Below are 20,573 nucleotides of genomic sequence, written 5' to 3'. Positions count from 1 at the left end.
AGGAAACTAGGGATCTTATTAGTGTAACTTTTTGCAAATGACTAATAGATTTCGAAGTAATTTCTCAAGAAAACATGTCCTAGCTCCTCTTGTCAAGTTGTAAAGATTTGCTGTTTTTATTTGTCTTACAATAAATAGTGTCAAACAAAGCAAGAAATATGATGACATTACTTTCGGATTTAGTACACTGATCATATGTATACCCTTATTACACTTTTTGATTTAAAAAAGGTTGCAGTTCAGCTGGTAAATCTCCATATTCCGAGTTTTTAAAGTGGCCCTTAATGCATCACTAACGTCAGCAAGTGTCTCCCTATTTACAAACAGCGGGGGTGGCAGCTTTTTGTCTCCTTTATATTAGCAAAGCAGAGACGTCATCCTGTTGACACATTGCATTTTGTAAATAGGCCTCGTGAGAACAACAAAACAAAAGCCTCCATAACAGCACTGAGGGGCACGTGACGGGTTACAAGATGCTCCAGTGTCCTCCTGGGAATTGAAATACACCTCTTGTTACGTTTCGTCAATATCCATGCGGTTATTCAGATAATCTTCTATCAAATGAATTATTAATAGATAATAATGTGGGAAAACTAATCTATCATTTTATATAATCCTTTGTCATCTGTATAAATTATGTTTTTATCTTCTTTATATCTTGTCTACCTCCCTGCATGGCATGTTTATTTTATTTATTTATGGTTTTATTTAATATCTATATTATATTCTAGTATGTTTTTATACGGTGCTTTTTATAGATATTATACAGATTACAGAAATGATAAATACACAAACACAAGGCCACAACTAACTAGTGCAGAAATATTTCTAGAAAGTGAGGGATTAGGCACAATAAATGTGACCTTAGATGGTATTTAAGTAAGCTATAAGTGACTTTATGTCACAGAGCATTACATAAACATTAAGCCTCTTAACCTGCCTGCATGCGTTACATTAATGCACATTGGATTATAATCTCTGTACATGAAGCTGCTTCTGGATTTGCAGTCTCCTATGGCAACATCTTGCACATCTACTCATAATTCACAGTTATTTCATATTCTGATATATTTTATTGCTTATTTTATTTTATTAAGCTTCTGGACAATTGGAGAGTTGTTTACTTTGTATTTTAATCCATTTCTATGTTCTGTGTTTCATCAAAACACTAAGACAACCTGTTTGCTAAACCTACTTGGGAATAAACCCTGATCCTAATTCTGATTCTGTTCCTTATTTGCAAGGTTTACTTTGGCGACACCTACATGAAAAAAATGGAATTGTAGTTAACTGTGCCTTCCACATGATGTCACTGTTGTTACATGTAAAACACAGACACACAGCAGACCAACATATTAGAAAAATGTTTCTTCTTTTGCTGCCCAGCATGTAAACTCATCCCACCAGCTTGTACAAACACCAGTCAAACTTGCAATAACACTTACATGAGTCACGATGATCCAAACATGCCACAGTGTAACACAACTGACAGGAAATGACGTCATGCTGCGCTGTGATTAATTTTACATTAAATTATGTATCCCTTGAGCTTTATTCTCCGTTTATGTGCACTCAGGAAAAGGACAAAATAATAGTGTTAATATTTACAGTTCTCAAAGGCAGTTGTGACTTTATAAATGTAGATAAGCATAACACTGAGCAATAAAAGGCACAGTAAGTTCACCTCTGGTTTTCAGTGGCATTTTCAGCAGCTATTCGTCATATCCACAAGGCGGCCATCTTCCTCTGACGTCAGGCTCAGGGTGGGAAGATCAAATGCTGTTATAAAGTCATACTGCTGCTTAAGTCATAAAAATGTAAGAAATCAGACACATTTTTAGCATTTCAGAATCAGAATCAGAAATACTTCATTAATCCCCAGGGGGAAAACCTCCTAATTTGATGAGCAACTGAAAGGACTGTGTTATGTGAAAATCCGGAGGGACATTTGGGTATTTTTGAAGGTAAAATAACATTTGATGACCCATTGCTTCAATCAGACAACAGCTCATGTTAGCATTTAGCCACTTCCTAGCTAACATTACCGTTAGATAGGAATTTATACCTTTCTTATCGTATGGTACAACACTATTAAATGGTAATGTTTGCATTCTGCCACTTTCTAGCTTAACCGTTAGCTAGGAATTCACACTTTTCCTATTGTATGAGACAACACTATGAAAGGGTAATGCTAGCATTCAACCACTCTCTAGCTAACATTTCACTTAGCTTGCTATTTACATGCTTCCCATCATCACAAAACACTTTCAAATAGTAATATTAGCATTTAGCCACTTGCTAGCCTAGATTACCTTATAACTTAGAATTTACAGCTTTCCTATCATACAACACATTTAAATAGTAATGTTAGCGTTCAGCCCCTTTCTAGCTCAGATATGCGTTAGCTAGGAATTCAAGCCTTTGCTATCTTTTTGTACTACACCACAAATGTTCATGTTAGCATTCAACCACTTCCTAGCAAACATTCTAGTTAGCTTGTTATTTACACCCTTCCCATGATTTCCAGAACATAAATGGTAATATTAGCATTCAGCCACTTTCTAGCTAACATTACTGTTAGGTAGGAAATTACACCTTTCTAAACTTATTGTAGAACACAATCCAACAGTAATGTTAGAATTCAGCCACTTCCTAGCCAACATTACCATATAGCTTGGAATATAAACTTATCAGATGGTACAACACTGTCAAACGGTAATGTTAGCATTTAGCCACTTCCTAGCTAACATAACAGTAAGCTGGGAGTTCACACCTTTCCTATTGTACGACAACACAATGTTAGCATTCAACCGCTTCCCAGCTAACATTACAGTGTGCTTGTTATTTACACCCTTCCCCTCATATCTCAAACACTTACAAATTGTAATGTTAGCATTTAACCTCATTTCAGCTGACTAACCATTTGCTAGTATTTCCCATCTTATTGTACAACGCTATTAAACAGAAATGTTAACTTTCAGCCCATTTCTAGCTGACATTACCATAAGCTAGTACTTCTCGCCTTTCCTATCAAATGGTAATGTTAGCATTCAGCCCCTTCCTTGCATACAGTTATATTAGCTAGGAAGTGGTTGAATGCTAATTTTAGCAGTTTTCTAACGGTAGCTAATGGGTTATCAAATGTGGTGTTTGATCTTGAAATATGTTCTGTTGTATCTTTACTTTTCTTTTTACAATCTGTAGTTTTTCAGTTGCTGATCAATCAGGAAGCAACAGAATAATTATTATTTGTCAGATTCAGCAGTATTACATTTATTTTAGCATTTTAGCGTCCCACCCTGAGCTTGATGTCAGAGAAAAATGGCTGCGTACGAATATGCCGAATAGTTTAGTAATGCTGATTGGCTCCTAATTTGCGGTCAAACATCCAAACAGTGTCGACTCTCAGAGAGCAGCTGCCATCTTTCAGTACCCGCTTTCTCTCTCTACGCAACCCACACCCACTGCGTTGTCGGGACATTTGCAGGAGCGGCCATTAGGGGTTGCTAAACAGAGGTGAGTGCAGCCTCCGTTGTTCACAGCACAGTAGTTTTGTCCTGGTGGAAAGAAAAAAACATACAAGCTCTTAGTAATGCAGGACATTCCAGGACACTGGTATAAATCATGAGCCACTGAAGCAGCAGGAAACAGTCTCTTCACTGTTTGTCCAACAGATATAACATACTGAAAGTAAACACATAGCAAACTCCAGATGTTGGAGGCCCCTCTCCCTCGGCTCCGCATTCCCTGGCTTTACGTGTGCAGCCTTATCTAGAGGGGAGGATGAGGCCTGGTGCTGCGCAGGAACAACAGTTACTAAATGATGAATGCGAGCTGCAGAATTCCTCCTGTTGCTTTCAGGTCGAGGAGTGAACCTGACATCTTTCTTGTTCAAAGTTTACACTCATGCTGTTTTAAAGAGGGCACAGAGGTCACAAGACATCACTGCTAGGTCCCGAAGAGTAAAGAGAATGTATAATAAGCCTGACTCAAAGGTGTACGGGTCAAGCTATCTCTAGGAATTAACCTTAAGTGGGGCTGCACATCAGTGTTAGATGCAGTCTGAAGATGGATCCAAGCATGAAAAGAGTATAATATAAATAATATAAACATCTGCCTTGACTTTATTTATAACAATTATCTCAAAGAGGTAATTGACAAAGTTGGATGCAGTATCTTACTGCTTTAGAGCTCCTTAGCTGAAGGCTTATTTTCCTCTGATTTGGACGCTTGTTTACAGAAACCTCACTTTGATCCTTCTGTTCTGAACAATTTAAGGAACATTTCCAAACTTCCATTTTTATCAAAAGAAAAATTGGTTTTAATCTGACTTTAAGGTTTTATCTGCATGACCAATGACTCTATATAAAGATGACTGTCTCCATATACTCTCATTGTACAAAAATGAAGCTAAAATTCCCCGAGGGGACGCTGGTTTAGCTCAGTCGGTAGGGCAGGCGCCCCATATATAGAGGCTACAGACTGACGGAGTGGCTGCAGGCTCGACTCCTGTCCCCGGCCCTTTGCTGCATGTCGTCGTTCCCCTCTCTTCTCCCCATATTTCCTGTCTATCTCCAGCTTTCTATCAATACCCCTGAAGCAGGCACTGCCATCTTGCACTGGTGATGTTTTTTGGAGCCAGAGATCGGCGGGTGTCCCGCCCCCTTCCAACAATCAAAACACACATTTTACTTACTGAAAAAACCAGCAAAGGTCCGGCTCCATATTTAACAGCAGAACAGCTTCTTGTGTCGGTCTGAAGCAGATATTCACGCTTATGGAAAGTTCACTGAGTGTAGTGTTAGTGTTAGTTACGTCTCCTCTCGCCATTCCTCCTCTACTCTATTACTTGGGAGCAGAACGCTGCAGGAGCCCCATTTGTCAACAGAGCTGTCAATCATGAGGCCACACCCCCTTTTTATAACATCAAATAACTAATTAAAAGTAAACTTGTGAGAACAATGAACACTTGGACATAAATCAGCATGATAAGAACTAACTATAATGACAGAAACCATGTTTGAGAAAAATGTATTTGATTTTATAGTTTGACTCATGTCCCATCTGTTAACATGGAGGAGGCGGGCTTTATGAGCTATACTGCAGCCAGTCAGCAGGGGGCGACAGAGAGGGTTTGGCTTCACTTTGAGGGAGCTGTGATATCGGCCATCTTTTAATACAGTCTTTGGTCATGACATTCCCTTTGAAAAGTGTCTGGTTTTAGAGCTCCACAAAGATCAGACTGCCTTCCTCAGGGTAACCAATGAGCACATTTTGATTTTTTTAGACCTCAGTGCAGCTTTCGATGCAACAGATCGTGCCACTTTATATGACCGTCTTAAAAATTAGGTCAGCATGGAGGACACTGCCCTCGGGGGGCCCTTCTGGTCGTTCCAAAGTCAAGACTTAAATCTTAAGAGGTGAAGCTTTTTCCATCATCCTATATTTTTTCTGTTCTGTGTTCATAAATCTTCCCTCCTGCTTCAACTTTATACTGTCTGTACTTCTGCTTCAGCACTTTGTGTTTTTAAAGATGCTATACAAATAAAGTTTTTTATGTTCTGAAAACTTCAAGACCAAACATTTATTGGGAATTCATGTGGCCCTGTTTCACTCTCACAGCTGGCAGATTTACCTGAAGGACACTGGGCGTAGGCTGTGGCGATCCCGTACAGCTTGGTCCGTTTCTGAGGCTGGAACTCGTCCGACTCCCTGCCAGAATAACGGTCCACAGCGACCACGGCATCCCTGTTGTAAACACAGTCAGGGTTTAGCAATCCCAGACTACCCCAGCTTGAGAAATGTCAGCATCCTGCCTCCCTGTGTTTTGTATAAAGTCAAGAATGAGTAAGAGTGAGGGGTGGGTTTCTTAGCCATAACTGAAATAGTTTGTGCACCTCCCCCACCTCCACCTCTCAACCTTCTCCTGCGAGCAGAGATCAGAGGGAGGCCCGGGCAGGTCACTCACAGACTAGGGGGGCTGAGAAATTGCAAGCAGCTGCCACTTTTTAAGATGCTTCCTCACTCCACATACACACAAATAGATACGCCAACCCCCACATTTCTGCAGCCGTGACATACAGAGGAAAGCTCCACAGTCCTCAGAGTCTACAGGAACATCAAGGGCCCAGGTCTGAAGAGTGGGGAGCCTTTTGACCTCTGACCTGCCCTCTTCTTCTTCTAGCTTGACAGATCCGGTTCTTACATGGCACGGGAACATAGATAAAGCCTGCTTTTATATCCTTGATGTTATGAATTCCAATGTGCAGCAATCCAAGTTAAATCAAGGTACTTGAGAACTCTGGCTAAACCCCTTTAAACATCCTTTAATTGCTGTTTTCAAGAAACTCTGAAGTCTTGACCGAAACCAGAGAGTATCTAGTCAAGAGCGAGATCGGACCAGTGTGAGTCAATATCAATATATATTTACATATTTGAAGCTCTCCCATCCTAGTAAGGAAGCTGTGTTGCGGTGTGTAGCGTTTATGTCTCAGCCAACATGAGCAGTTTAGTGATTTCCCCTTCATTGTGGTCTTCAGCCGTCTGGATATTTAGTCCTTTTTGTCCAAGACCGAGACAAAAACCAAGACTGATCTCCAGCGCTACAACACTACCACCTTCAATAATAATGTAGACATACAAACACTTAGCATACAAAGATTTCATAGATGTTCATGACAACACAAAAAGTCAAACCTCCTCCAGTCGGTGTAGTAGATGTTCTTCCCAAACGACGTTATTCCAAACGGGTACTGAATCCCCTCCATCACCTGCCTGCGGTCGCCCCGGCCAGGATGCGTGCACTCCATTTTATGTGTGCCTGCAGGCGAGACATGACGCTCATTACTGATCACAGGGTAGACTTTATTACTGAGATGAGTCACCTGTCTGATATCTACAGTACCTGCGTCTGCCCAACAGAGCATAGAGCTCTGAGAGTCGAACGTCAGGCCGTTTGGAAGGCCGAGGTCGTCTTTCACCAGCACCCGTCTGTTTGATCCGTCCATGTACGAGGTCTCGATCTTTGGGGCATCGCGGTTCCAGTCGGTCCAGTATAGGTTGCTGTTGTAAAGACAGGTGAGGAGTCTGATTACTATCAAACTTTGTAATCTTTATTAACAAAGATTTAAAGGCATCGTTGACATTTTAGGACTTTTACTTATCCAATTCCTAGCTGGGAGTGTAAGGCCAGCTGGTTAGCTTAGTTTAGAATAAACAGCTAGCCTGGCTCTGTGAAATGCTAACCAAATCCTCAAATCTAGCTAAATATTTGATAAAAACAAAACACAGTGAGAACTGACAGATTTCTGCAGGAAACATCTGAAAACTTTGGTAGCATCAATGACGATTGCATAAGCATTTGATAATTGGTTTCTTACTCGCGGTAAGTAAAACAAACAAGCTAGTAAAGGATAACAGTTTACTGCGAAACAATACACACCCATTGGGGGGGTCAGTGATGATGGCACGTGGGTTGACTAGATCAGTGTCAATAATGACTCGGCGCTTAGACCCGTCCAGAGAGGCCACCTCGATGCGATCCTTCACAGAGTCCGTCCAGAACAAAGTCCGTCCCAGGTGGTCGATGGCGATCCCCTCTGGGCTGTCCAAGTCTGTGGAGAGGTTACGTTTTTCTAACATTGTTGCTATACTTATATATCTTACACCAACAATATTAGATGTGTAAATGAGTAGTAGGTTTAAACTGTTTTTCAATAGATCCAGTAGTTTGCTTCAACCAGCAGCTGCGACACAGCTGTAATCGCTGCAATGGGATCCTTTGGGGCAATTACAGGCGAGCAAGTTAAGTCCACTGAAAGAGGGTTTTGCAATTTACAGGCTCAAATTATTATTCTAAGTGTCTGACAGCATCACAGAAAGAATCCCTACAGTATTTGAACTGAAAATAAACTTTAGCTCAAGGGAAAGTCGTTGGAGCCAACATCCCCGGTCACACCAACATCGGATCCAACAGAAACATCCTTCCTCTGTTCCTCTGTGGGCGTAGGATCGCACCAACAGCACCAACAGCACCAACAGCACCATCTCTTCATCCGTATAGCTCGAACAAATAGGACTGACCTTCAAACTCCAGGGGCTCAGCTAAATTTTTTAAATGACCTTAATATGCAGACATGACTTTAGCAATGAATTCGCTCTCCAGCTCTCTTACTCACATTTTCATCGTCCTCTTCCTGACTTAGAAAAACAATTTGAGCCTGTCAGTGGCAGAAACAAGAGCCTGTCAGTGAACTCAACTTGCTCGTCTGTAATTGCCCCAAAGGATTACATTAAAGCCATTCCAGCTGATTGCAGCTGTTGGTTGAAGCAATCTACTGGAGTAATTCCAAATCACATTGAACCTACTAGTTATTTTCACACTTAAACATAAAATAAGGCTCCAGGTTGAAAAACACAGGATTATTCTTGAAGCTTCTTAAACAATAGCGCTACCTGATCTGATGACGGCAGTGGGCTCTCCGCCCTGGATGCTGGCCTTGCTGATGGAGGGAGATGTGATTTCTGTCCAGTAGACCATTTTCTCCACACAGTCATAGGCCACCCCGATGATTACCTTCTCCTGCAGAGGGGTAAGATACCAAGAAGCTTTGAAGTGTTGTTCAAACACGAGTGGTCAGAGATAAAAACATGCAGCAGATGTCTTTTTTTTGACATTAACGTCTAGACATAAATCCAAACAAACAGAGCGACTGAGCGAGAGCAGACTTCAGAGCAGCTGGTCTGTAAATCAGCGTAACAAGAAATGCAGATTGCAATTCCAAAGATGTCGGACTGATGTTAGTAATTAGTGTGAATGTCACCATGTGCGTCCAATAAAGTTCAGGCCTCGAGCACCGAGGGGGAATCGCAGCTAGAATGCAGAATGAAGTTTTATACCCAAGCAAGGGAGCGACTTGTGGGAGAGGCTGAAGCTTTGTGTGATCGTTTCCTCCAGTTTAATCTGACTGACCACGCATACAGTACAAAATCCTGATCTGACAGAATGCCACAGATGAACTGAGAGACATTACAAGTATTTCTGTTCTGCTTGTACTCGTGTCGGCGGCTCCAAACAGGAGCCGTGCTGACCGTCATCCACGAGTATTGATTGGTGTATTAGGAACAAAGGTTTAAGTCATGTCAAACAAACCAAATCTACAACCACAATAAAATTAAAATGTTATTATCATTATTATAATCATTAATAACTGAGACTTACAGGGAGGTGGAGGACAGGCTTGGCATCACTCTTTTTCATATCCTGACCTTCCAGAGGGACGTGCTCTATCCGTCCACTCTGAGCAAACAACAGGTGTGTTCCTGGAGGCAGGGGGTGGACATCAGGTCGAGGGGTGGGGCCAACAGGTGGAGGCACACCACCATGGTCGATACCTACCAGAGATAAACAAGAAAAAGTCAGGGGCCCTGTGGAGAAAAAAACACCAACACGTATTCTCCAGTTTTTCAACATGTGATTTACTCACACATCGGTCTGCTGCCAGGCCCGGAGCGGGACCCGGGGATCTCCTGTCCGTTCCGGTCCACACACCAGCAGTGTCCCGTGCTGCCGTGGCACTGCATGGACTCATACTCTCCGTGGTCATCACAAGTCGGGACGTACTGTCCAACGGGAGGACGGGGGCCGCGAGGACCGTACTCCGTCACACCGAGGAGGCTGTCTCTGTGAGTCTCACACTGTGTTTTGGTCCTTTCTGAAGAGAAAAACGTGTAAATGAGCTGCAGAACGAGTAAAGACAGCCTGCATAGTGTCACAAACATAAACTTAAAGCTCAGACATTTTTCTTTTTGTCTTCTGGTTTTAATCCAGAAACACATAAACTCCCTCATCCCTGGTAAACCAAGACAAATTCCTTTTGCTATTCAGAAGAAAATGAAAAACAGGTTCCAGCTGGCACCAATCTACTCTGGCGAGGAACTCATTTCCAAACACTCTTCTTGTCTGAATGGGAGGAACAAACATCTCTGTGAATGAAACTGATCTGCTTTCCATTTTTCTATTAAAAAGTCTGCAACTGAATCAAAGAAAAGTTTGACCAAACTGTCTGAACTCCTCCAGCTGACACCAGAAATAGACTGTGGCAGCATCCGACTGAAAAGAAATCAGGTCCACAGACAAAGATGCTCTGTTTAAATGAGATGTCAGGTTAGCTTGGGGCATTCCGACAGACTCACCTGCAGAGCAGTAGAAGCCGTCGCCATAATAACCTTGCCTGCACTGGCAGGTAAATGATCCCTCTGTGTTATAACAGACGGCGTCCTGATGGCACCTGCCTGGCTGGCACTCATCGATGTCTGCAGGCGGGAGAGAACAGGGCGAGAGAGGACAGAGAAGAGTCAGCCATAAACTGAACGAGCTGCAAGGTTTTCTTCACGTTGGATCTGTCATGACCTTCTATGGTCAGAGATCGACACCATGACCCGGGTCAGCCTGTGAAAAATCTGTACTTGGAGTGCAGAGACAAAATAAAGGAGTGGAAAGGATGGGAGGAAAAGTTCCCCCAGTTTTACTCGATTAGAAGTGCAGATACTTGTGTGAAAAAGTTTATAGTGTTTGTTTCCTGCAGCATCAGTGCAGCGTCCAGGCTGTGAAACGTCCTCACAGTATAAAGTCAGACGGGTCCCTCTGAAGGACATTTCTAGCAGCTGTTTCTGTGCTAAGCTAACTGAAGCTAACCTCATATCAGGAGACTATTAAACAGAAATCATTCTAACAGAACAATATAGTGAAAATAATGAACATGAACTTTGCTCCAGTGTGTAAATCAGTCTGATGGGGAATGTCTCGCTGCTGCTCGTCGGCCATGTTGGCTGCTTCACTTTCATCCATGTGGCTCCGAGTTCTCCCTGTCGCTCACAGACGTCACGGTCACTAGACGCCTCTTCTCCACGCTCCAGTTTCCCTCTCTGTCTGTTTGTCTTCACATGTGTGTTACCTCCTTTCCTTCATCTCACGTCTGTCCTGTGTGAGATGAGCTGATGGAGACACCGAGGAATCTTTTCTATGTCCGGTGGATTGATGTTGAAATCAGTCTTGATGTTTGGAAGGCAGCGCACAATCGTGCAACATAAAAATAACTTTCCTTAAATGCATTAAAGCTAAAGTATGGAGCTTGTGTTGAAATGTAAGCAGGATAAAGTTCAGATATTTGTGTTAACATGTTGGGGGTAAAGTAAAAAGTACTTTGTTATTTCTGTGAATGAGTGTTACTGAGGACCAGCCACAGAAACTACACACCGACTCGGGACCTGCACACATGAAAAGTCCATCTGCTGATCATGTTGCACAGTTCAGTCACAGCAGATGTATTATGTAACACCTCCCCCGTCCTGAGCAGATGGTTGAACAATTACAGCCTTCAAGTCCATGTAATGGATTTAAAATCTGGAAAACTTGAGTTAAAGGAATATCCTGTTGATTCTCCACATGAAATACCTCACATCACTGCGGAGCGTTTTCAAACATGTCACATGATTTCCATCTGCAGCGTACAGGCAGACATTAGCTACGGCAGACTTCTGTATTTGTTGAACTGTAAGGAGGGATGTTTTGAAAACTCTCCTTGTAACACTGACACTCGAGATTTGAGGAGGAATTTTAAACATTTTCATTGGCAGACGGTGTTAAAATCACATCATCAGCATCGCTCATGAACGAGAGCTTTCTGGCAGTAAAGCGTCAGATCTCAGATTTCACATTCTCTCTGCAAACATCAACACGTATAAAACCTGCAGAGTGCCGAAGGTGATGCACGGCGAGCAGCAGCGTGAGAGGTGATACCTGACAAAGTGTATTCTGTGTTTTTTCTTTCAGAAATTTGCTCGTTCTTTTCTCACAAATTTGCGACTTTGATCAAGTAAGTTTTTTTGTTTTTTTCACATCTCTCTTCTCCTCTGGTTTTGTTTATTTATTTATTTGTTTTTAAAATACGCCGTCATAATCTAATAATCTTCCTGCATATTTGTATGTTTCTTTTAAAGACGTCTCTCTTACTCTAATTTAAGGATGAATAAGCAGCACGGCATCTAAAAACGAAAAGCTTTGTAGGTCGGAACATAAATTAAGAATGAATATAAAAGGCAAAAAAACATCTTTAAAAGCTTTTCAAAAATGCTTTTACATAATTAAAATATATATATTTATAAAAATCAATCAGTGTAAAGATTAGTAACAACGTAAAGGGTCTATCATTACTCCAATCCTGTTCTGCACTTCCTGTCTGAAGCAGATTTTTATAATAAACTGAAGTAAATGGAAGCTGGTGGTTGACTGGAAGATAGCCGATCAGCCCTAAAACGTACATATTAAATAAAAAGGTAAATTATTAACTACATTATGCATTAGTAGATAATGCATTAGTGATACTTTCCCGTAAGTTGCTGCTATGATAATGAACACTAAAGCTATGTACAAACATGAATTAGTTTAATATAAACACTGGATTCGACTGGATTTAAACTAGCAGCAATAACTGCTCATTAATGTTCTGTAGAAACAAACTGAAGCAGGAATGATCGCCCTTCAGCATACATGACTTTACCATACGTGTCTTTACCTTGGCAGGCTCTCCCGTCTCCTATAAACCCTGGCAGGCAGGAGCAGATGTAGGCGGAGCCTCCGGTGTAGCTGCACTGAGCGCGCTCAGGAATGTCACAGGTATGGGTGCCTTCTTCACAGGCGTCCACGGGTCGATTGACCTCTGAGAAGAAGACCAGAGAAGGACAGTTAGTTTGTTTTGGGGGGATTAAGATGAAAATGGCATCACTGTGCACTTTATTGTTCTAACAGGTTTTTAATATCAGGGGTAGAGAGTGCTGTTATACTCAAGTAAAGTACAGATACCTGAAACTCTATCTAAGTACAGTAACAAGGTATCTGTAAACGCCACTTACCCACACAGGTCTGCCCGTCACCCCCGAACTGATACCCGTCTTCACACTCACAGCGGAAGGTCCCGGGCTGGTTGTTGCAGATCGCGTGGGAGCCGCAGATCTGAGGAGTCTCTCTGCACTCATCAATGTCTGATAAAGAGAAGAGACGTTTATCAGATGCTAATAACTCCCACTTTAGGTCCGAGCTTACGATCTGAGCTTTGAAGTCTGGATTTGTCAAATCAGTGTCCTTCGTTATCAGATGGTGGGAGGTCAGAGGAGAGCGTCTAATAAGATGTCTTAATTACAGATGTTTTAAGATAGCATCTGTCTGAAATACTTCCTTCCTTTTTCTACTGCATGTGCCTCACAGCTCTTCCGGTCTGATCTCGAATGCACTCTTATGCTCTCTATAGAGCGTGTGCCGGGGATGAGAACCACGCTGGACACGTTAACCTGGCCTGGGAGTATAGAAACTTTGTTTACCATGTGGGCCTCCCTCTGCTAATTGGCGAGATTGCTCAGTTCCCCAGGAAGGAAGGCTTTAAAAAGTTAATTAAATGATGGCCACAAACAGATGCAGTAACTGTTTGATATACTTGAAAGTAGAAAACAGATGAGTGCTGAGAATCAAGATGCTACTACACCCTCTTCATTGCTCAAAACAATAGAGACAAAAGCCACGTTTCAACCAAAAGTAGTGGATTTTATAGTCACAGGAGGAACTTCACAAGGGACTCAAAGGTTCCTCCAGCCCTTTATTGTCTGTGTTTCCACCGAGGTCGGAAAACACGTGAAGATTAAGCAAATAAGTCTGCTGACAGAGTCCTCCGAATGCTGCAAGTGCTCAATTTATTGGAAATGTTCCACACTGCAAGTCCCTGAACTTTCAGAAAGTTAAACCTCCCTGATGGGACCTTTTGGGGGGTAAAATAAAGACCCTGCAGACTTTATTTAGACCCTGATTCCTGCAGTTGAAACGCGCTGAGTACTTTCTAAAGTCACTCAACTTTTAGAAAGTACGTCCTCCCTAGCAGGGTCTTTTTTCGGGGGGTAAAGTAAAGACCCGGGACTTTATTTACTCTTCCCTGCAGTTAAAACAAGAAGTACCTCCTGAAGTCCCTAGTCCTTGGGGTAACTTCCTGCTTTCTTTGGCGTTATATCTCATGTCATTATTACCATAACATGTGCGCCCGTCCCCGTTGAAGCCGGCAGCACACTGGCAGGTGAATTGAGTCCCCTGTCCAGGTCTGCACACAGCGTTGGTGTCGCACCCATGTCTTCCTGTGAAACAGGGGTTCTCCTCTGGCTGCCCTCCTGCGAAATAAGGAAGTACTTTTAAAAACAAAGTTACTACAACAGCTTTAATTCATGTGATTATAATTAGAAAACATGCTTACGATGCAACAATAGCCCTAATCTTTGAGTCAGGATGTAACATGTTTTACTCCAGGAAGGAAGTGAGCGCAGACAAAACAGGAAGACAAAAATAATCCCCATGACCTCACCGTTGACATCCCCGATCTTGTTGCTCATGGCGTACCGGATGAGCTCATTATTAGCGTCGTACATGACAAAGACCTGGTCCACACTGAGCATCTGAGTCGGTTTCATGTCCCTCAGAGCCTCGCCGTGCTGGCAGCTCTGGAAGGTGATGGTCTGACGCCACTGATACGTCCTGGTCTCAGTGGAGCCGTCAGGTAAGCTCACCACGTAGTCTCGAGTGGAGGATGAGGTGATCACTGGAAGGTTTGATAGACACAATAAGAGGATGATTAATCTGTCTTAGAAACATCCCAGTGTCGTTCTGTGTTCGGGCTGAATCTTACAGTTGTTGCTGTACTGGTAGATCTCAGAGTAAGGGTCGATCTGCACGGTGGAGCCGCGAGGCACCTCAGGCACTCGGCCCTCCACGGTGGTGCTCACAGCGAGGTGGTCGTGCTCATCGATGCCTTTGAACTCCTGCCTGATGGTCAGTTTCTCATTCCCCGGCAGAAAGGTCACCTCAGCCTGCCGTGTGAACTCGCCCCCTACAGAGGACGGAGACGAGGAGGTTAACTTTAAGACCCTGGCCCAGGATGAACTTTGGCTCTCCGCCTTCGGTCCCAGCTGAGGTAATTTGAGGGGAATTCAGCTGGACAGAGTGAGTAATACTGCAGCTGTGTGGCAAACTCCTCGTAGCAGTTGTGTTCAGAGATTTATGCTCCTGAAACTTCACTTCTGCCTTTTTCTACTAAAGCAAAGCCCAGCAAAAAAACATGAGAGTAACAAGATGTTAGTGTTTCCCTCACCAATAATACTGAAGCCATTCTTGAAGCCAGGCTGCTCCAGAGCAAACGCCCACCCAATCACTCCCCCGAGGGCCGACAGGGGCTGCAGCGAGGGCCCGAGGGTGTACGGGATGTCGCTGATGGCCACATAGGATCGTCCATCGTTTACCACAACGTAGGAGTGCAGATCGTTGCTGGTGAACTCTACGGGGGAAGGAGAGTTTCCCACGTACACTTTCCCGTGCATCTTACCGTTCATCCTCTGAGGCTTTCCTGCAGAACACAGAACAAAAAAGAATCACTTTGCTCGCAGAGAGCAGCAACGAAACACCAGCACTGAACCTGAACTAACCCTATCCCTCTCCATTGTCCTTCAGCAGTAACATAACAGCAGTCTCAGTCTTAACTCCTAAAATGAAAAATGGACATTTAAAGTGAAGGTGTAATTTTACCCTCTGCCACACACTGGATCCCGTTGCCATAGAATCCAGGTCTGCAATGGCAGCAGTATCCGCTGGAGTAGTCCTGACAGTCAGCAAACTGGGAGCACTTGTTCCTGTTGTTTGCACAAGTCCCGAGGTTGTATGAGAACACTGAAAACACAAACAAGCAATTTTTATTAACATTTTTTAATGATTTATTTATTTACAGAAGCCAGAACGAATCCACGAATGAGCAGAACTGGACTCATCGGTGGACTCCCGTCTGCCTCATCCAGCAAAACATGCAACTGCTGATTTCATAAACATTAACAATCTTGTAAAGTAATAAAACTAAATATTGATCCTTCTGTGTCTCACCGTCTACATTAATGTCTGTGTCGTCCACCACCACCACCTCTGGATTGTCAGGCTGGCGGGGCTGGTACTGAACGGGGTGCACTTCGATCAGTCCCCCTTCATAAGACGGATACTCCACTTGCTGTCCGTTAGTGTGCACAAGCCTCCTTGCATCAGCGGCTCCCTCGCGGCCCTCACGGGGCCCCTGCGGTGTGGCCTCAGGGGGCAGGTCGGTGACCTCACCTGGAGCCACGTTGGTAAAATAAGGAGAAGTTCCGATCTCGTAGACCCAAACACCCCGCACGCCGGAGTTAGTATCCCTGCGAGGAGGGAAGAGGAAGTTAAAACACTTTTGTATTCGGAGGTGGGAAGTACAAATACTTTGTCCTGCACAGAAGAGTTTTCAGGTTTCTGTTCTTTACAATTTTCCACCTCTGAACTTTTTCCAAACAGAAGCACTGGTGAGAAAGTGTTCCTGACTCACTCTGCTAAAGCCCTGACGGACGCCTCGTCATCAGTGGTGATGCGGTAGTACGGCCCCTGACTGGAAAACAGGAAACCCTGAACCAAACCCTTACTGAAGCCGGTGTGCATGATCACACCACTGTCCCCTGCAGGCGTGGAGACAAACTCCAGCCCGTCCCTTGCATACAGGACAATCACATACGAGGCCGTCTCCAGAGATGCGATAACCAGCTGGAATGTGTTCCTCTGTGGATTAGAGCATCAGAGAGAGTAAGTGATGAGTTTCATCACAGATAACTTGAATAATCTTGTGATGCTCACCTTCTTGTTGATGCCGTCGCTTCTGCTCGGAGGCCCATGGGTGGCGACATCATACCAGGTGACCACCACAGCGTGCGTGGGGTAGACTTCATTGTCCTCAGGGAAGGCCGTGTTGATGGTGTTGGCCGCTCGAGACAGGATGTCAGGCCTGGAGTCTTGACGGAAGAAAACTTTCCCCACACCGTCACTGGTGTCGAGGTCTCCCTGCAGGGCTGCGATCATGCCGAACGCGGGGGGCATTTTGCCAAGATAAGTGGACTCGCCTGGTGGCTCTGTTGTAGCAACAAAACCATTGGTGTTGATCTGAAATTAAAAAGATCATGTTGGTAATGGGAATAACACAAAGTGAGATCATTGTAACAGTGTGTGAGTGTCTTTATGAAAAGGAGGACAGTTTTCAGGTATCTGTGCTTTACTTTTTACTTTCCACATTTTAACACAAATAACTTCTTTCTACTCCTTATGATTCACATTTATGGAGCAATAACTCAGAGAAAAGCTGCTTCCTGAGTGTCTCCATCAGGTCACATCACAGGACAGACGTGTGAAGACAAACAGACAGAGAGGGAAACTGGAGCGTGGAGAAGAGGCGTCTAGTGAACGTGACGTCTGTGAGCGACAGGGAGAACTCTGAGCCACATGGATGAAAGTGGAGCAGCCAACATGGCCGACGGTTTCGGTTTAAGTTCACAGTTTAATAGACTCCTAATATGAGGCGAGCTTCAGTTAGCTTAGCACAGAAACAGCTGCTAGAAATGTCCGTCAGAGGGACCCGTCTGACTTTATACTGTGAGGGCGTTTCACGCTGCACTGTGACAGCAGGACACGACTGACAGCAGGACGGAGACTTTACACTCGTCTCTGTAGATGTACGTTTGCCACCTTCTTATCACCACATGAAGTTTGTCTCACAGCAGAACAAACCCGGTGCAGCCTGTCCCACTTTGATCTTTATTCCTAACTCATTATCCTAATGATCCGGGTCAGATGCCATGTCCTACAAAAGCTCTAATGAACAAACAAGATGCCATTTAACACAGATTTAATACACTGAAGGTTTATGTGAACACATGCAGGGCTCGTAAAGAAAGAAAACCTGGGCTCATGTCAAAAACACACTCGGCGCATGGGGCCATTTCACTTCCTGACCAGGGGAAAACAAGAGCACTATTCCTGGCCCGGGCCACTCTGTTTCCTGTCCGCATCCACCAACTACCCCAGAGAGCCCGCAGATTGCACGCTAATCTTCATTACCAAAACTTCCTGCAGAAATGGACGGCAGAGCTGGGAAAGGGATCAGTGATTCTGATCTGGAAGACAAAGTGAGGGTACCCAGACATACGGGGGTTTTGTGGAGTAGGAATCACACTCAGAAGAAGACGATTCAATGATCCTAATGATCGGAGAAAAGGAGTTTTGATGAGCATGTCTGCTGTGAAAAGAATGACTGTTCCCCCTCAGGGCGCAGACAGTTCAGTGTGAACTGTCTCACAAATTAAATTTAAGATCTTCAGGCCAACTTGGCTGCAGCGGAGAAATATGTTTGTGGTGAGGGATGAGGGGATAACTTGGAGGAAGTCGGCTGTGGGGAAACCCAACTTTACTCATCTGTTCAACAAGGAATTAAACATCTTCTCTGAAGCTCAGACTCAAGCCTTCACCACAACATTTTGCCTCCCTAAATGGAGCTTTTCCTTGTGTTAGATTGGGCGTGTAACTGCTCCATGAACTACATAAACTACTGGCCAAACACAAGAAATGAAAGCTGAATTCTTTAGATCCTCGAGTACTGTTCTATTAAAGGATATATGGACAAAACTTTGGCAAATGTCGAGTCCCTGCTTACCAAGGGAAATAGCTGTTGCATGTAATCACTCTCTGATAGTTTATTATCCACATGCAGCACAATTAAAACCGGGATGCAGCACTTTGCTTTGAAAAGGAGAATCACAGGGAATAAAGGGCTGTTTGTCTGTCCAACACAAAGGTCAAGCTTTCAGTTAAATGACGTTAAAGCCTTTTTCAAGCCACTTAAAAGCTCCACACGGTGACTGCAGATACATAAAGTCTTAACGTCTCTGTTTTGTTTGTTTGTCAGGGTGTGAACGTGTTTTAAACATGTGAATTTGGTTCAAAACAGCATCTCTTTCTGAGCCCACAGTTATGTGACCCAGACCTCATCAGTGGAGGCTTTAGGATGGATTGCAACATAAGGTTCCTCGAGTGCTGTGGTCTTTGTGTCAACAGTAAAATGATAACCTCAGGGGAGGCTGTAAGAATGCGTGGACACATGCATTCCACGAGATACAGCAGATAAGTAAATCAATATTTATAATTTCCACAGAGCATTGGAAAAAGTTCGATTCTCCCTCAGATGTATTCTGTCACTTCCAGGCATTGTTTGGGGCTGGACCTACCGGCCCAGTTCTACGTAAAACTGCCCGGGGTTTCTAGGATATGCGCAATTGCGCAAGATCGACGGACAGTCTACTGTGACCGATACATCCCACGCGTTTCTATTAAAATGTCTGTGATGTCGTATTATATGTGGACAAAGTTATGTGCTACTTACAAAGATGCTGTTAAAAGTACCATCATAAAACAGCACAGGCTTGTCCAACTCGAGTCTGTGCGTCTGGTCATTCCCTGCCTCCAGTATCTGGTCTCCTGCGCTCGGACCATAAGGAAAAAGCTGCCCCCGCGTCACGCTCTGCGCCAACGCCACGAGTCCGAGAAAAGTGGCACAGACGAGCCATCCTCGCTCCTGCCAACCCATTGTTCGTGTTTCAGGAGCAGTCGAGCAGTCCTGTGGTCTGTCCGAGCCAGGTTAGCACAGAGTGACGCACAGGCTCCAATAGAGAAAGTTCAGGCAGAGTTTGGGAGACGTGGGGCGGAGTTGAGCGGATCGCTGAGAGCTGCCTTCGCTGGAAAGAGACATGAGAGGTAGCCTATAACTCTCTTCTCATGCTGTTCCTACAACACGTTCCTGAAGTGTTGTGGTTCTGACTGCAGGCTGGCAGGTTCTGGGTCAGTTTATTGGCACGTTTAACGAGACATGTGCAGTGTCAGGCCTCTGGCCCACTTTTAAAGAAAATCAGTGCATGACAGACTTTAAGGTTGGTTGAGGACAGATGAAGGCTCTGAGGAGCATCATATCCCCTGATTTAAACCCTGACTTTGAGCTCATAGTCCCAGTTTTACCAACATGGTAGAGGGCAGCCATCTCTGATCGGATGATGAGGTACTTTTTTTAATTTGACCTTTATTTTAGCAGGAATATTCCTATTATGATGTAAAATCTCTTTTACAAGGGAGTCCGGGCTAAGACAGCAGCATTAAAACGCAGAAATGACTTTAATATTACTTATTTGGATCCTCATTAGCATCTAACATGGTAGCCACTACTCTTAACATGATATGGCTGCAACAAACAATTGTATCCCTTATTCCCCAAGCATTTTTTTGTCCAAACAGCAATTTAAAAAACACTTTTAATTTACAAAATGAGAAAAAGCAGCACATCGTCACGTCTGAAGTTTTGTATCATCTTCATGCATGACTGCTTTTGCTGTGTTTTGAACAAGAGGAAGATCCCTGGTGGAGATAGAGAATTGTAATGGCCCCAGACTGCTTCCTTGTGGTACTCCGCATTGTAACTATTTCACATTTGGAAATCTAAATCCCCTAAATCCTGAATAACCTTTGCCTCTGTGCTAAAAGAAGACTTTTTTTTGCCCTGCTTGCGTTACAGATATTGCCACTACAGTCGATGGCAGCCATCTCTGTTTGGATGATAAGGTAGTAAAACATAGGGGCCCCTGTGTAGGAGGTCCAAGAGTCTCCAGAG

General features: G+C 43.8%; 1 protein-coding gene across 1 annotated transcript; it reads right to left on the bottom strand.

Moving 5' to 3' along the window:
* Positions 1-118: 118 nt before the first annotated feature.
* Positions 119-19,534, bottom strand: nid1a (nidogen 1a). Its single transcript, XM_069658841.1, has 20 exons — positions 19,299-19,534; positions 16,727-17,029; positions 16,425-16,651; positions 15,962-16,260; positions 15,614-15,754; positions 15,183-15,434; positions 14,721-14,921; positions 14,400-14,633; positions 14,071-14,208; positions 12,913-13,041; positions 12,576-12,719; positions 10,195-10,314; positions 9,486-9,713; positions 9,221-9,393; positions 8,455-8,581; positions 7,442-7,613; positions 6,905-7,062; positions 6,697-6,820; positions 5,636-5,748; positions 119-3,557 (listed from the first exon to the last, which is right to left on the bottom strand). The coding sequence occupies exons 1-20, from the start codon at positions 19,500-19,502 to the stop codon at positions 3,427-3,429; spliced, it is 3,618 nt and encodes a 1,205-aa protein (XP_069514942.1). The 5' UTR covers positions 19,503-19,534; the 3' UTR covers positions 119-3,426.
* Positions 19,535-20,573: the final 1,039 nt, after the last annotated feature.

Source organism: Semicossyphus pulcher, unplaced genomic scaffold (assembly GCF_022749685.1).
Source record: "Semicossyphus pulcher isolate SPU_LCO1_2020_fin unplaced genomic scaffold, fSemPul1.0.p SCAF_12, whole genome shotgun sequence".
NCBI lineage: Eukaryota > Metazoa > Chordata > Actinopteri > Labriformes > Labridae > Semicossyphus > Semicossyphus pulcher.
The sequence above is the reverse complement of the archived record's forward strand: the minus strand, read 5'-3'. Positions and strand labels throughout refer to the sequence as shown.

Bases quoted from the DNA above. Each gene is read 5' to 3' on its own strand.
- nid1a (XM_069658841.1), bottom strand. From the start codon at position 19,502: ATGGGTTGGCAGGAGCGAGGATGGCTCGTCTGTGCCACTTTTCTCGGA. The intron at 15,755-15,961 runs GTGAGACACAGA...TTGTGTTTTCAG, and splicing joins CACAGACATTAATGTAGACG to TGTTCTCATACAACCTCGGG. The intron at 13,042-14,070 runs GTAATAATGACA...TCTCTTTATCAG, and splicing joins GGACGGGCGCACATGTTATG to ACATTGATGAGTGCAGAGAG.